At 50.5% G+C, this 17,273-nt stretch overlaps 1 protein-coding gene across 8 annotated transcripts in view; it reads right to left on the bottom strand.

The window, feature by feature from the left end:
* The window catches only part of RANBP3 (RAN binding protein 3), a 56,059-nt gene extending 43,735 nt beyond the window's left edge, over positions 1 to 12,324 (bottom strand). For all 8 annotated transcript variants that reach the window (XM_079115329.1, XM_079115328.1, XM_079115327.1 and 5 more), the window contains exon 1: positions 11,665 to 12,324. In XM_079115329.1, the coding sequence (XP_078971455.1) occupies positions 11,665 to 11,686 (22 nt within the window). In that variant the 5' untranslated portion in view covers positions 11,687 to 12,324. The remainder of the gene's footprint in view (positions 1 to 11,664) is intronic.
* Positions 12,325 to 17,273: the final 4,949 nt, after the last annotated feature.

Consider the following 17,273-nt stretch of genomic DNA (forward strand, 5'->3'; position numbering starts at 1 on the left):
AAGTGGTCCCTGGTTGAAGAGTCACTTAGAATTTTAGACCAAAATGTCAGAGGTATTTATATAAAATTAACTTTAATCCTGGGCTGATGTGTCTTAATCTTCTTATCTATGGGGGAAAAAAAAAAAAAAAAACAACCATGGAAAACATTTCACCAACACAACAGTCTATGTGTACATAGCTACTGCTTTAATCTGCAACACCCACCATCTCAACGTCCTAGTCACTGATTTTCTCAGGAATTATTATAAACAGCTTTATGCTGCAACATGAAGACAAACCTGCCCCTGACATCAGCTCTATTCTCCAGCTAATTCTTCAGTGAAGAATGGAACTGACCTCAAACACGCTGTTGCTAGGTGATGCCTCTCCAAGTCTTGGTGTAAGTGCTCAGTGCTCACGAGCTTTGCTTCTGGAGGGCAGGGGACAGGCAGCTCACTTCTTTTTATATTTTCCCCCAGCAACTCTCAACTGGTGTCATGGAGGTGCAGGGGGCACAGCACTTAAGAGGTGTCATACACCTCTTTCTGGTGTGCTACTCATCCTGCCACTAACCTTCACCTACCAAAAAACCAAGCTCATCTCCAACACTCTTGTCTTACTTGTCAAGCCCTAACCCCCCAGTGATGGCAGGAGCAAGGAGTTATACTCATGTTCGTTCGATGACCTTTACCAGACCTCAGACGGGTGCTTTACACATCTAGTTTCACTGAATGTCGCCACACTGCGTGATGAAAATTACCAGTTATCACCTCCTGTTTGTGAATCATGAAATAAGCCTGATAAGTCTGATGGGTACCTTGCTGGAAGTCACAGTTGGCAAACGGCAGAGGAAGGACTAGACCCTGATCTGCCTGACTTTCAACCTGGGTGCCTCCCATCTCATGAGGGGCAAGTCATGTTCTGCCACCTTTATCTGTGTACTCTTTGGCCCTGTGGCTAAACCCTTCTATCACCTCCATTTCTGCCCCACGAGGCCTGTGAGCCCTGAGGGCGAACTTGTAGCTGGGCACCTGTGAGCCTTGAGTCCAACAGAAGCCATAAACGTATCAAACAGGTAAATCATACAAAGTCAGCAGCTTTGCCTAAAACTGTCAGGAGAAATTTGGTGATGCAGCTCTGATGGTAGTTTTCTGTCCTGCCACTAGGTGGCACATCATGGACACAGCCAAGGTGAAGAGAAAGTGGCTGAAGGTTTTGGGGAAAGTTCCAGCAAAGAACGGAAATCCCCTCTATAAAGGGTTTGGAAGGAAATATCCAAGGACTACAGAACTTGTGCTGAAGCAGCTGACCAAAACTGGTGACACTTGGCTGGGTGTGGTAATCCCAGCGACGTTAAGAGGCTAAGGCAGGAGAATTTTAAGTTCAAGGCCAGCCTGGGAAATTTAGCGAGACTCTTGGCTCAAAATAAATAGGGACAGGGATGTAGCTCAGTGGTAGAATGTTTGCCTAGCATGCGTGAAACCCTGGCTTCAATCCCTAGCACAGCAAAAACCAAAAACAAACAAAACAAACACGGTGATCCTGGGAGTGGGGGCCATGGTCGCTATGTTTAAACCTGCCTCGACCACTTGTGGTAAGGATTCCGGTCAAGTTAACTGACCTTCCTGTGCCATGTCATCAAATGGAAAACAGGGCTGGGATTTTACCTGGGGAAAGATTAAATAAAACAATGCATTTACAAGGTCAGGGAAAGCGGCTGGCACTGTCTGAATCCAGTGTCTGAAATGGCGTTTAGTATTACTATAAGCATACGCAGAAGATGGAATAAACACACCAAGGACACCTTCGAGTACGGGTCTTGTACTCAAGGCTAGATGCCAGCCCCGTGGGGCACCAGCAATGATAAATGCTTTATGGTTTGGCCCCTTCCAGGGGACTGAATGACTGGGTTCAGGAGCTGCTGCCTGGACACTCAGGGTACCTAGCTCAAGTGTTCACTCAGAATCCCCAATCTCTTCTGAGTTGGGTGGAAACACTGAGGCGATCTGAGGGAAAGCCAGCAAAAGTCAGGACCCCAGCTCTGGCAGGGTTTCTTGAGCCAGTGTCCGCTGTTCCAGGCCCTGAGATCAGCACTAGGGACAGGGATTAAAAGGCAGATAAGGCCTCAGTGTTTTAGCAGAGAGTCAGAAAACAAGTACCCAGCTGTGTGCAGAGTTAAGTGGGTAATTCTGGATAAGTGGTAGAGAAAGCAGCAGGAAGTGGGGAGATCAAGGGCTGGAAGGCCTCTCTGAGGGGCCACTTGAGCCTCAGGCATAAGACCAAGAAGGGACAGTCAGGTGAAGGAAGGCAGAGGACACAGAGCAGAGGAAATCCCAAGCGCAAGGGGCCTGAAGACAGAATGGGCTCATGGAGGCCTGCGTGGGGCAATTGGCAAAGGCTAGGTAAGGCCCAGAGAAAGTTCAGCCCCACAGGCCATGGATAGGACTTTGGACTGTGTAAAGGGGGCCGGTGGAGGGGTCCAAGCAGGGAGCAACACGATCTGCTTTATAACATCTTAAAAGGCACCCCTGGCAGTGGTCCCTTCTCTCCATTTTTATGTTAGAATAACTATAATACAGATTCAGCATCCCTTATCCCAAGTACTTAGAACTTGAAAGTTGATTATAGGTGTGTGCCACTGCACCTGGCCCAATTTTAAAATAATTTTCTGCATAAAACCAAGTTTCATGATATGGAATCTTCTGCTTGTGGTATCACATCACACATTTTTAATTTTGGAGCATTCCAGATTTTGGATTTTCAGGATATAGATGCTCAGCCTGTAAAATGTTGCAGATGATCACACTAGGAATGCTGAGAGGACCATGTCTCAGTGAGATGGAAGCAGATGTAAGGGAACCAGAGAGAAGCCTTTGGAGTCATTGAGCAGTGGAGGTGATATGGTGGCCCACACTAGACTGGGGGCCTTAGAAGGGAGCAAAGTAGATATAGTTTGGATACCGTGGAGAAAGACTGTGCTGGTGCCTTACTGTAGTTAGACTGAGATTGCCACAACCAGCCTGCGAGTATTTCCTACTCGCTCAGTGGCACATGCCCTCAGCTAAAACAACTATCATCACTCTGATGAAAAGCTGACGATGACTCAGACCCAGCCCTGAACTCTTCATGATCCTTGAGGCCACCACCATCAATGCTGCAAAACATCCTTCTCTGAAAGGAAGCTGGTCCATTTTCTCACCCTCACCTACTGAGAGTCAAATTCTCAATGGATTGTTTTCCCTTCTGCACTCTGCTCTTACAGAGGCAATGAAAGAATTATTCTGGACAAACAAACCCCAAGATTCTGTGTGGTAGAAATGCAGGAGCTAAACTCAGCAGACATTTAAAATTATTGCAAAAGGCAAGGTTGTCTTCTGAACATGTGCATGGAGTGACTTCTACTGTAACTAAGACTTCCCACTTTTCTTTAAGCTCTGTAAATAGTGCTCAAATGCCATGCCCTGCATGGGTCAGTTTTTGGGAGAACAAACACCAATAAACTTGATGGGACTGATCCACTGGAAAGGGCAAATAGGGGTTCCTAGACTCACTGGTTGGAGATGGACACACTGATCGCAGAGGCCCTTCCTGTTTACATGGCCTTGGTGTTTAGTCCCTATAAACCCTGAGCACCTCTGGCATTCTGTCAGGTCCTCACCTTGGACCTGGGATAGTGCTGAAGGACTAGGAAAATGCTGTTCCTAGAAGGAGAGGCAGCTCCTGATGCCTACTTGGCTGCCAAAAGGTCATAACGGAATAGGGAGTCGGGAGGAGGAGCCCCACACTCTAATTAGCAAGTAATTTATTCCTAGATAGCTTTGTTTAATCCTACACCCCAGCTGTTCTCATCCAGGAGTAACTTTGGCCCCTTGGGGACATGGCCAATGTTTGAGGACACTTTTAGTTATAGCAATGGTGGGGTGGGAGTGTGGTAAAGGCATCTATAAACATAGTACATGGAGAACAGGGAGACTGATCAACATCCTCTGATACACAGAACAGTCCCCTAACACAAAGAATGATCCAACCCCAACGTCAAGTGTGTTACGGTACAGAAATCTTGCACTAATTGTTTGGGGAAAAAAACTGAGTTGGATCTCTACCCATACTAGACACTAGAATAAATTCTCTATAAGGCAAATGGTATAAAGTGGGGGGACCCCAGCTTCCGGGATGGACCTCCTCTCTCACTTCCTACTCAGTGTTTGGATTTAAATGTGTACAGCATCCCAGGACCTTAGTAGGTAGATGATTATGCAATATAATCTCTTAGATGCCAATGGACTCCTTAGTCCAGTAGTCCTAAGTTGGGGGTGATTCTGTCCATAGACACCTAGCAATATCTGGAGATATTTTTTTCCTTGTCATGCCTGGAGGTGGGGGGAGGGTACCAGCACCATGTGAGTAGAGGCCACTGAGGATGCCAAATACCAGACAATGTAAGGGATGGCTCCCACCAGTCCCAGTCCCACATCAGAGAACCTGCTCCAACCCAAAAGCACCCTGCTTTCCCTCTACCCCCACACCCAATCAGAATCAAAGTTAGCAGAGAGAGACATACTCCTACATACCACAGGGTTAATACCCAACACAGTTTCTCAGCAATTCTCAGACGTGCTTACTGGCATTTCCATTTTACAGATGCAGGAGCTAAGATCAAATCATTTACCAACGTTCTGGGACAAGTAAGAAGTGGCTGAAGTAAGACTCAAACCAGGGACAGTCAATTCAGGTGCTTCCAACTGTGTCACAAGCTGTCAGTGAGAACCTGCTGGCTCGGTCTGGTTTAGAATTCTCCTGAGGCTGGAGATGGGGCAGAAACCCACACTGATCTCATTACAGGTCTTACTTAGGCACTGTATGCTGAGGCGCTGCTTTACCATGCCAACAATTCTCAAACTTTTTGGTCTCAGGATCCCTTTCCATGCTTGTAAATGACCTGGGATGTCCACGTGCTTTTGTATATGAAGGATAAGCTACTATGATACTCACCATATTAGGAAATAAGCCTAAGGAAACTTCAAAACACTAATTAATTAAGGACAGTTAGCTTGGAAACAAGTTATTAACATTTTTATGAAAGACTATTTTCATAAATTAAAAGAATTAGTGAGAAGAGTAGCATTATTTTACATCATGACAAATTTCAATAATGTGTGGTTTAACAGGAGTAAGCAGAATTCTCTTACTTGCTTCTGTTTATGTTATGTGTTGGAGGCTGGGGATGTGGCTCAGTGGGGGAATACTGGCCAAGGATGTGCGAGGTCCTGGTCCCCAACTCCACACACACAAAACCATGTTGCCATATGGCATATCATATATCCTTGGAAGACTCCCATTTATGCAAGAATGAGTTAAAAAAGCAAACAATGCCCAGCAACGCAGGAGGATGAGGTAGGAGGATTTTGAGTTCAAAGCCAGCGTCAGCAACTTAGCAAGGCATTAAGCAACTCAGTGAGACCCTATCTCTAAATAAAATACAAAAAAGGGCTGGGGATGTAGTTCAGTGGTTAAGTGCCCCGGAGTTCCATCCCTGGTAAAAAAAAAAAAAAAAAAAAAAAAAAAAAAAAAAAAAAAAACAAAGTTTTTGTATTATTTTGAAAATAGTTTTGAATTTGCAGTTCTCCTGAGAACATCCTGGAGACTCCCAGGAGTTCCTGGACCACCTTTGAGAACCACTGTTACATGTTACTGAGTACCAGCATTCCAAGGTCGCTGAATCTGGAATTAATTACAGTCTGTCAGGAATTTTATGCTGAGGTTCTATGTTACAGAGCACTCTGAAGGCAGAGAATGCCAAGTCTGAAAGGCTACACGACAGGGTCGAAACTCAAATGCCAACCAAGGTCAGACAGGCACCAGAAAGGGAGGAAGTGAGCCAGATCCTGAGCAACTTGGCGGAGACCAAAGTATCCAGGAGGGTATGAGGCCTACCTCCAGGGCAGCAGCTGCTCCTCAGCTTCTGCAAATCATTACTGTGCAAGAAGCTGGCTAAGGGTTGTTTCTGTTTTCTAGAGAAACCAGAAATCTGAATATCCATGCCCCGCCCCCCCGCACCCCCAATCTCAGAATTTTAAAGTGTTGGCTCCTAATTAAAAACAAAGGGAAACCTAAATGGGTCAAAATAATCATATCTGCTTGCCCCCCAGGCAAGCTGCAATTCTGGCTTCCTGTTGTAAAGCAGCTGTGAGCTTTTGAGAACTACAGGTGCCCCAGATCTCTGGCAACCATTTCAGATGGAGCAGTCCAGGCAGCAATTTGTATTCTCTTCATCAAGCTCCTCAAGCAAGGGGAAGTACAACCAGGGTCTAGATTCACAAATGCTAAGCCACAGCATTGAGGGCCAAGACCACCAAGGAGGACACAAACTGGGGAGGGACCTGAGGGTGGGAGGAGGAGGCAAGGGGCTTTACAGACACCCTACGCCATGTAGTTCTCTACAGTGCAAAGTCAAACACTCCCACACTCCCAGACCAAGGACCCAAAGGAAGATCACTGAGTAGAGGTGTCAAGAATAATTCCCCTTGTAGCCGGACGCTGTGGTGCCACACACTTGGGAAGCTGAGGCAGGAGGATCACAGGTTCAAAGCCAGCATCAGCAACTTAGTGAGGCTCTAGGCTCCTCAGTGAGCCTAGAGTTTCAAAATAAAAAATAAAAAGAGCTGGGGATGTGACTCAGTGGCTAAGTACCCCTGGGTTCAATCTCCAGTACCAAAAAAAAAAAAAAAAAAAAAAAAAATCCCCTTAAAACAAAGAAAACATGCTGGTGCCATCACCACCACTAGATCCAGAGCAGACAATGATGCAAACCATTTGCCTCATGACTGCTTTAAAGTACCATGGAGAGCTGCCGAAACTACAGCAAGTCAACACTGGCCATCTCTGCCTTTCTTGTATTTTCCTTATTGTGTTCTATTCTCAGATCCTCCCCTCAATGCAACCGATCTCACTTCTACTATCCCTGGCCTACTAGGCCAGCATTCAACAATTGCCCCCGGCAAACAACTCTCTCCTCCAAACTCCATTCTGAGGTCATATGGACTGAAACTTGCTGCCTGCACTCACTCCAAGCCCTGCAGAACAGATACCCAGAGCTTCAGTGCACCAATCCTGCCTAGCCCTAATTCCCAACAAATGCCAGAGGCTAACAGGACTGCTGGGTAATTCCAGTGTCCAGGAACCTGAGAAGCAGGCTGAAGACTTGGTTGAAAGTTTTACAGGACCATAAACTTCTCTACATATGGGATCCCCTGGCAAAACTTAAACTTTCTTCAAAGTATGTAAAGGTTTTGTGGCCTCTAGGCTGTTATGACTCTCTCTAGCTACCCCCAGGCCACCTCTGCCACAAAGATGAGACAGGAGGCACAGCTGAGCCCACAGGACAAATGCCAGAGTTCACTTTTGTCATAAATCCAGGAAAAAAATTCAAACACTTGTTTTCCCCTTATTCTAAAAATTAAGTTTAGAGCAGGAGATGATAAGAATCACGTGAACTAAGAATTTTTACTATTTGAGTTCCAATTACAAAATTCAGTTGCATCTAATCCCCCAAGTTAACAACAAAGATGCAAACTGGAAAAGGTAAATCACCCCTGAAAATCTCTAACTCACACTTGGCCAGACTAGATCAGTGGTTCCCAACTCCGGATAACTTTGACCCCCAAGGGACACTGGGAGACACTGTGGACACTGCAGCTGTCAAGCCTGGAAACAAGGACAGGCCACAAGCACCGATCTGCTGGGCAGAGACCAGGGGTGCTCGGAGCGCACTGGCACCCCCACCACGGTGAAGGACCTGCTCTCATGTGTCCACTGTGCTGAGGCTGAGAAACCCCAGCCTGGATGACACACAAGGAAAGGCAGAAGGGACTCAGGAGGACAGAGGACCTGCTCCTCCTGGTGTCCCACCAAGGCTCACCTGGGGCCATCCAAATGGGATGGACACCGCCCCACACACTGTTCAGACTCCTCCCTTGCTGAGCACCTGTCCACACACATGGGGAGCACAATCCACTGCGATGAAACAGCTGCCACCTCAGGAGTGTGTGTCCCCGTGAGCTGTGCTCAGGACCTCACGTGCCTTTGTTCATTTGGCTCTCACAGCAATCACACGGCAAGCACGACGCTGCTCATGCCCCGTTCACTGGTGAGAAAACTCGGCCTCACGTCGCTCCAGAGAGTCCACGGGAGTTGAAAGACAGCTCTCTCCGGGGCCGCGCTCACGCCCACGATCACTCCACACAGGGAGTCTCAGCCGGGCCAGGCCCCACTCTGCTCCCCTAACCTGACAGGTGGCTGGGTGTGAAGGCACTTTTGGTCATCATGACCTGTGGGGTAGGGGTGTGTTACCAGCATCTAGTGAGTAGGTTCGGGGACACCCACTATGCTGCCAAACATATGCCAATGTACAGGACGGCCCTCTCCCCAACAGAGGATTATCCAGCCCCAAATGTCAACAGTGCAAGTGAAGAACCTCGCCTTCTACTATCTCCTATGCATGTCCACAGGCCAGCAAGGATGTGTCACCTTTAATGATGAATCTAGTTTCCAAAATATTCCATGCTTCAAATGTACTTTGCTCACCCTAGGAAAAAACTGCCTTTGACACCTGACTCAGTCCACAAAAACTCCAGAAACAGCATGATTAACGAGTTCAGGAGGTAACGAGCAAAGTTCTGGGCAGAGTAAAGTATCCTGGACTCAAATGTAAAACACATACACACTCCTAAGAAAGAAGTATTCCAAGTAGATTTTCAAAGTTACAGACTACAGAACTACCAAGAAAGGAATGTGCGAACTGCTGTCCTCCATGAGAAGACCACCATGGCAACAAGGGACAACAGGACGCAGTCTTGTACACACAATTGTGTTCCCTTGCACACAGCACAGCACAACTAACCTAATCTGCTGAAACCAGTGCTTCTCAACTCCTTATCAGAATCACCTGTGCTGCCCTAACTGTCCAGATGCTCAGGACATCTGGACATCTCCTGACCGGAGCAGACTCTATAGGGTGTGGAGACTGGGCATCTGTACTTTCAAGGAAAGCTCCCCAGGTGATTCTGATACCCAACCAGAGTAGCCGGCCAGTACTTCAGATTGATGCACAGATGGGATAAGTCCAGAGACAGAATGCATGAGGAGGAAACTGGATGTGAGGATGGACCAACTTAGGTTTCCAGCATGGAGAGGAAGAAGCCAACAGGATGTTAGGAGCTTAAACAGCACGAGGGAGAGCAAGGCTATAGATAGTCCCTGCAGCTTCAAAAGACACTGACAAGGAAGTCCTACTTCACCTCATGGATAAGACATCAAACATCCTAGGCAGCTGTACCTGCTAAAAACAGAAATGGATTCTTCAAGAAACATTACACATATTGGTTAAAGGACGGCAGGGATATCAGAGGTACAGAAATCTTCTAAAGCCTGACCTCCTCAGAATAACTGTCAGTAGTGTCAAGGCAAAACGGTGTGGCATTTATTGAAAAAAATTTTAGTATAAAAGATTCCATTCCTCTATTTTACATTTATCCATTTAATATGCAATTTACAATGGATAACTTATGTGTACTATTAAACAAACAGTTGGAAAACAGCAAACCATAATTTTCTTTGTGCTCAAAGGCACCCCTCACAATGAGGATTCTCACTAATGAACTCAACTCATTAATTCACCAAACATCTTTTGGATACCTTCTCTGTGCCACTCAGTGTCCGAGATACAGGAGCTCCTACTCTAGTTGAGGGACAGTCAACCAGGTAAAGTCTAGCAGGCTGGGTGGGAATAAGTGCTGTAGAATAAAATAAAGCAGGTTAAAGGGAACAGGAATGTGGGCACAATTTAAAGTAGGTGGCCAGAGAAGTTCTTAATAAAGTAACATGAATAAAAATCTGGAGGTAAAGGCACAAGCCATGGGGGTCTTTTGGGGGAAAGTGCTGCAAGCAGAGGAACCATTAGGAAAAAAGGTTACAAGGGAGTGCATGGCCCATTCAAGAACACTGAGAAAATGTGGGCAGTCAGCAGAGCAAGCCAGGGAGAGAGTGGTAGAGAGGAGGGCAGGGAGGTAGAGAGGGCTACTCTGCCTTCCGGTTAAGGGGGTGCCAGCTGGGTAAGGGTGGAGGAAGCCCAAGTAGAGGCAGAGTTGGTAGTGAGAAGACATCACTCTCTGAAAGTATTTTTAAGGTATAACTGACAGAATATGCTGTTCTTATATGAGAGGAATCAGGGGTAACTTCAAAGTTTTGGATCTGAGCAATTCAAAGAATGGACCTGCCACTTAGTATAAGGGGAGAATGACAGTGGGATGGGCAGGTTTGGGCAGGAGGCTAGGATGAAAGATTTTGTTTTGGACATGATGTCAGATGTGCCCATTAGACATCCAAATGAAAATGTCAAATATGTTGACATAAAGCTCTTGAGCTCAAGAAACTATATGGGCTAGAGGTAACTCTACAGAGTATATCATATTGATTCCCATTTATATATCCGGGCCCATTTCTGCCTTTCAAATGGATCTCATGAGTTAGAGGGCTTCCCCCTTATAGGCTCCTTTGTCTGGTAAGAGATGAAGTGAAAAATGGCCAAGATGAGGTGGGGGGCTCTAAAGTCAGACCACTTTGGTTCAGATTCCTGCTCCTTCTGGTGTGACCTGACTTGGGTAAGTAACTTAACCATTTTAACTTAGTTTCTTCCCCAAAAGAAAGGGACTAAGTGGTACCGTTCCAAACGCGCCCCGAGGCTGATCACTTACTATGAGCATTCATGCAATAGTGCGGGTCAGTATGTGACCCTCAGGCCACCCTCGAATAGCAGGGAGCATCGCATGGGGGAACCAGAGCCAGACAGGTAGAGCTTGCCGGCAGTTGTGCACCGAGAAAAGGAGACAGCTAAAAATAGAACCTCGGAAGTCCTCAGGCGAGAGCAACACGATCGTGGATGTAGGCAGACATCAGCCTGATCGAGTGCTTCCTCTTGGGGATTCGGAGGTGTAACCTTGTCGAAAATGCCCAGAAGGGATGTCAGCGCTCCACAGGAGGGAACCACAAGGTCTCTCTGGAAGTGCAGGCAAAAAATAGAAAATAAAGGGGGAGGGGCAAACAGCAGCCCGGCTTGGGCAGCCCGGATCCTGCGGCCGCGCCTAACTGGGGACACGCGGCGCCCCGAGGGACCTGCGGGAACTGGCGGGAACGCGGGTGCGGAGCTCGCGGCGGGGGTGGGGAGCACGGCCCGGCTCCCTGCGTGCTCGGCGTGGCGGCCACAGGCCGGGGACGCGGGACGCCGGGTGCCGGGCGAGGGGGCGGGGAGGAGCGTGGCGCGCTCGGGCCACCGCCAGGCCCGAGGTCTATTTACATCCGCGGCCGAGGCCCGGGCCGCACCTCCCGCCCCTTCCGGCCCCGGGCCCGGCTGCGGGGCGGAAGCGCCTCCGGGCCGCGGCCCCGACGGCCTCCCGACGGCTCTGGCCAGATGGCGGCAGGGGCCGCGGCTGCCGCGAGTAATGGGCCGGGCGGGTGAGCCCGGCCTGAGGAGACGGAGTAGGAGGCGGCTGCGGAGTCCCCCGAGCCGCCAGGACGGAGCGGACCGGCCGCCCGCACTCTGGGACGCACAGCCCCCAGGCCTGTGGCCCCGCAGCCTCCCTCCGCCCGCTTCCCGGCCGCCAGCTGGCCCCCGACGGCGCCTCCCCTACCTTCGTTCGCCAGGTCCGCCATTTTACTTCCTTAAGCCCTCCCACAAGGCCCCGCGCCGGCCCGGGCTCGCCTGTTTTCTGCCGGAGACTCCTGCGCGTGCGCAATTAACAAGCCGACTCCAGGCGAGGCGGGCAGCCCGCGTCTGCGCGCTGAGCTGCGCGCCGAGTCCAGCTCCTACTCGCGCTTCAAGCACGCGCCTGCGCACTAACGGTCCCCCGCCTCCTCTTCCCGCCGACGGAGGGAGCGTGGTCCCAGGAGCGCGCACGCGCGGGGGCAGCGCGGGCTCCGCGGTCCGGCGGTAGTCCTGGGACTCGACCACCCGGCTGTCCCGCTGGCGATCCGGGGGTCCCCAGCGGCAGGAGAGCTTGCGGTCGGGGGCGCCGCGGCCGCGGCCTTCCCCCAGGTACATTCTGGGCCCGCGAAGCCTGCGATCGCACGCCCCAGTTTCCCCGTCAGGCCGGCGCTCCTGAGGTGGCACGAAACCCGGCGGAGGGAGGCGGAGGTTGAGGAGCGCGACCCGGGCGCGGGTCCGCCGCCGGGCCTGGGCCGCAGGTGCCGCGGGAGCCCCGGGAGTGGCGCTCCGGGACGGCTCGGCGTCGGCGAAGGCCGTGCCCCTCCGCGCGGGGCGGCGCCGGCGCTCCGGGACGCAGCTGGCGCAGTCGGGGCTCGGGCGCCCTTTTTTTGGCAGAGCAGGGGACGCAGCCAGGGCCTTACGCCGACTGGGAAGGAGCTCCCGCTCCCGGACCCGGAGGTGAGGCGTACCCACCCTGAGCTCGTGCGACGGGGACGCCGGGGTCGCTTCGGCCCGCCTGCTCGCGTCCCAGCGGGTCTTTGGGCTCCTGCAGCGCACCCGGGTCCACTGCGGTCGCCGAGGCCGGACTGCTTCCTTCCTTTCTGGCCGAGCGCCGGCCGAGGGATCTTTAGGAAGGCAAAGGAGAGACGCGCACTGTCCCTCTCGGGCCCCCTCCCCGAGGCTTACGGAGGCTTTGCCGAGCCTGGAAATGCGGGGTCGTGGCGCCGCCCGCTGCTGCGCTTCGGCGCACGGCCTGCCCGGCCATGGCGGCCGCCTCTGCGCGCGGACCTCCCTGCTGACCAGCTCGGGCACCAGCTCTCTTCTAGTCTGATCTAGAAGAGGCGGGGGTCCAGCAGCCTGTGGCCCATCCGGCCTTCCAGCTGAGAGTGTAATACTTCACTGGTTAGGGGGGAGTCAGGAAGAGCTGCGCCATGGGAAGCCAAAATCGCATGCGGTTTAAATTTCAGTGTTCACAGTGAAGTTTTATTTGAAATTAGTCGCACTTATTTATGTATTATCTATGAGTTTGAGCTTCAATAGCAGAGCTGAGTCCCTTTACCTCTTTTTTGGTGCGGGCTTTGAGCCCAGGGGTGCTTTACCACTGAGCCGCATCTCCAGCCCTTTTACTTTTTAGATGGTCTCTATAGATTGCTGAGACTGGCTTCAAGTTACGGTCTTCCTGCCTCGCTTCCTGAGTCGCTGGGATTAAAGGTGTGTGCCATATTTTTAATTTAGGTCTTGACAGAAAAACTGATCATCTGTCATCCAGGCCTCACACCTGCCTGTGCCCTGGTCTCCTCCAGCTCTGCCTCCATTGCCTACGCACCAGCTAGGGGCGTGGTCAGCTGCTGCTGGCGCAGGGGGAAGAGGTGTGGCTGTGTGTGTGTGTGGTTTGTTTTTACTGATGTTTTTCACCACTTTCTTAAGTCTTGACAGCCGTCAATAAAATGAATTGGGCCCTGGTGTGTAGTGTTTGCTGGTTTTCTTGGTGTACATAACGTAAGCCACATCCTGTTTACTGATGTGATGTCCGTCCTCGGAGTTGGGAGGAGGTATGTAAGAGCACACTGGATTTTTTTTTTTTTTTTTTTTTTTTTTTTTTTTGAGAAACTGCTGCTTCCTTAGTGTCGTCCCCAGGCCACCAGCGCTAGCATCACCTGGAAACATTAGAAATACAGGATCTCAGGCCCTACCCAGAACCCAAATCAGAATCTGCATTTCAACAAGATACCTGGAGCACTGTTCCAGAGCTGCTCAGAGGGATTCTTCTTCATTCTTCGGAGGGGGCGGGGTAGACAGTACCTTTAACGGTTCCCTCAAACACATTTTCTAAGACACCTAGACTCTGCTACCCTAAATTTTGCCAACAAGCCACAGGCCTTAAGTTGGAAATTGCCCAGGAACACCTCGAATATCAATACTAAACAGGACCTGGGGTCATTAAGTCTGTTCGCTCCCTGAGTCCCTGGGTCCCTGGCAGCTGTAGAACTCAGGTCTTATTTCTAGCTAGTTGTTTCATTATATCCACTTTTCCCCCAGCTTTCCCTGGGTTGGTCTTCTCGGTCTGCAAATTTGGGAAGCCTATATTTTTTCTTTTGGTCTAAATTTACATTACATTGATACTTTGTATCATCTTTTAAAATAGAAAACCACTAAGCCCTGAATAGGAGATTATTATAAAAATAAACATGAAGACAAAGCAATGTTACTAAGGTCTAGGTAGGTACTCTGGGCTGCCAACGCGCTAAGCCCAAAGCCTGCTTTTGTTTGATGTAAAGAGAGATTAGCAAAGTATTATAGAGTATTAGAGCCACATCATCACCCAGCAGAAACTCTCCTTGACATGAGGAGTGAGAGAAACTGACTGTGATGACTGTAATCCACATAATGAGTGTCATTGCATGTCATGTCTGCATGTCACCTAAAGTCTCATGCACCACATTCACCTCACACTTTGGGAAAGTCCCAGCAACATGTCATCGCTTGCTAAATATAATCTAGTGGTGGCTTTCAAAGGACACCAAGATGCAAAGCCTACCAGCCCGACAGGCCAACTGACCTTCCACGGGGCTCCTGCCAGCTCTGTGCCCCGCAGGCCTTCCTTTTTTAAGCTAGTCTCCTCTCAGATGAGTCAGCGTTCATTTAAATATTTGTTGGTTTCTAACTGCTGGTTTTAAAATATGACACAAGCTCTTCGTCCCTGCTCCCATCCAGAAGTGAAATCTCTTCCCTTCTCTTGAATGTCGGGCTTGTCAATCACCACTGTGGGGAAGTGAGGCTAACTTGTGAGGCCCTGGCCTCGTCGGAGCAGTTCTTAAAGCTCCCAGACATCCTGTAAGCTGCCATGCTGGAAGGAAGCTAGAGCCAGGCTCTAGCAACAGATGCCCACCTGGCTCCAGCTGCCCTGCCACAGCCACAGAGCCTGGAGAGAACTGCCCAGTTGTGCCCTTCTTGCTTTCAGGAACCCAAGAAAAATACCTGACAGTTGCTGTAAGCAGCTAGGTTTGGGGGGCAGGTATTTGTTACCCAGCAGTGTGTATCTACTAGTCTGCTTCGCATCGGGCATTGTTATACATGTTGTGTTCCCAGGACAAATAAGATAGATCGGGAACTTTGCATCCTTTTGTGGAGAGGCTGACAATAGGTAAGCAAAGATCAAGTGCTACAAAGAAAACATTGTATTGTGACAGAGGGGTACTTTGGAACCACTGGTCAGGGAGGTCCCTTCTGAGGAGGTGACATTTTGGTAGAAGGTGCTGGAGAAGCACTCTAGACAGCAGTGTGTGCCAAGGTACTGAGGCAGCAACCAGTTGGGCATGGTAGAGGGACAGTGAGGAGCTCTGTCAGCAGAGGGACTGGTGGAGGTGGAGGAGATTGGGTCATGGAAGCAAAGCGCAAGGCCTCATGGGCAACAGTTAGGATTTGGTTCTGGTTATGAGTTAGAAGCAGGAAATGAGGGATTCAAATGACTCGCTGCAGATGACATTGGCCTCTCTGCTACCTGCTCCATCTTGACCCCGGGGCCCTGTAAGCCCAGCAGACTCCCTTCTCCACAGCCAACAAGGACAGTGTTTTCTGCAGCTTGGGCTCCAGAAAACGAGTCTTCATAATTCTGTTATCTTCCCACGGTGGGCAGTCTTGTACGGGTCTGCTCCGAGCCCAGCCCACACTGAGGATGAGAACCCAGAGAGCCCTCGCCACGGTCAAGCAAGAAAGAGGAAGGAAGGCTGCTGCCACGGAGCACGCCAGGCCTCTGCACCCGCAGGAGCCATCCTAAGGCAGCGCTTGACCGCAGCGAGGGGCAGGCCTGGCGCGAGCCCTGGTGCCCAGAGCAGAGCAGAGGGACCGAGGAGGGCGCTCTGAAGCCTGAGCTAGGGCACGGGGCTGGGGTCCTTGCATAGTCCCGTGTTATGGAACCAGGCGTGTGTATTTTAGCACACACAAGTGTCGCGCACACCTTAGAGAATGGCCACTTCCCACAAGCATGTGGAGCGCAGGGAACCCTCGCTGTTGGTGGGGAGAACGGCACGGGGCTTCCTTCAGGAGTGAAGAGTAGAACTAGCTGGGGCGGCGGGTGGCACTCGCCTGTCATCCCAGCTACTTGGGAGGCTGAGGCAGGAGGATTGTAAGTTTGAGACCAGCCTGGGCAACTTGGCAAGATACTGTCTCCAGATAAAATTTAGAAAGGACTGGGCTGTAGCTCAGTGCTTGCCTGTCATGTCTGGGGCCCTGGGTTCAACCCTTAGTACTGAAAAAAAATTAGAGATAGAAATTCCACATGACCAGCAACCCCAGGACTGGGTATGTATCCAGGGGGAATCGGTACCCCAGAGGGACAGCACACTCATGCCCTTTCAGCGCTAGCTTATCAAAGTGAGCATAGGAGGACGTGGGAGGCACGGAGGAAAGCTATCAGCTGGGCTCCTGGTGCAGCTCGCACCTGGAATGTTCCAGGGTTTCGTCCCTATCACAAGCGATACATTTTTTTTAATTAAATGAATGATTCCTGTAATTTGTGACAGTGGATGAAACTGGTGACACTATACTAAGTGAAAGACGCCACACACAGAAAGAAAACCACCGCCTGACCCGGGCTGTGCATGGGAACCAAAGCGGCTGACTGGCCTGGAGCGGAGGGGACGGGGCTGTTGGTGAGGGCCAAGCTTCTGCAGGGTGAGGGAGTCCTGGAGCGCGTTGCCAGCAGGGACAGCAGGCAATCAGGGCATTGCACACTTGAGACCTACTGAGAGCAGATCGCAAATGCTCTCACCGCACCTGCGTGAAGGAAAGATGGTACTCGTGGTGGTGGGGTTGCTGATCGGCTTGATTTAACCGTATCACAGTGATATGCAGATCAAAACATGCTGAGTGCCTTAAACACGTACGATTTTGTCAACTGTACAAAGCGGGTTTTTTTTTTTTTTTTTTTTCTTTTTTTAAAAACAGTGATTGTGTCACACTGAGCTGTATGCTGGCTTCATTAAGGCCAAGGTCAGCCCAGTGTGCATTCCCCAGAAAGCCAAAAGCCAACTTCCGAGTCAAAGGGGAAGGCTGTGTCCCACCTGGGAAACAACCCACCCAGGTCTCTGTGGAAGCTCCTGAGCACCTGCTCAGTGCACTGCTCCGTGCCCTGGGGCTGCAGCATGGACAGACGCCCCTACTCCCAGGGAGCTGCTGGTTGTTGTGGGGTGTGAACCTAAGCCAGATAATCCCGCTGGAATGCGGCTCCAATTAGAAGGGCTCCAGCTGTTCCCTGCATGCCCACGGGGGCGGAGCTCCTGGGCTCCCATCCCCGCACAGAGCCCGGTGGGAAGC

This window comes from Sciurus vulgaris (assembly GCF_902686455.1).
Source record: "Sciurus vulgaris genome assembly, chromosome: 16".
NCBI lineage: Eukaryota > Metazoa > Chordata > Mammalia > Rodentia > Sciuridae > Sciurus > Sciurus vulgaris.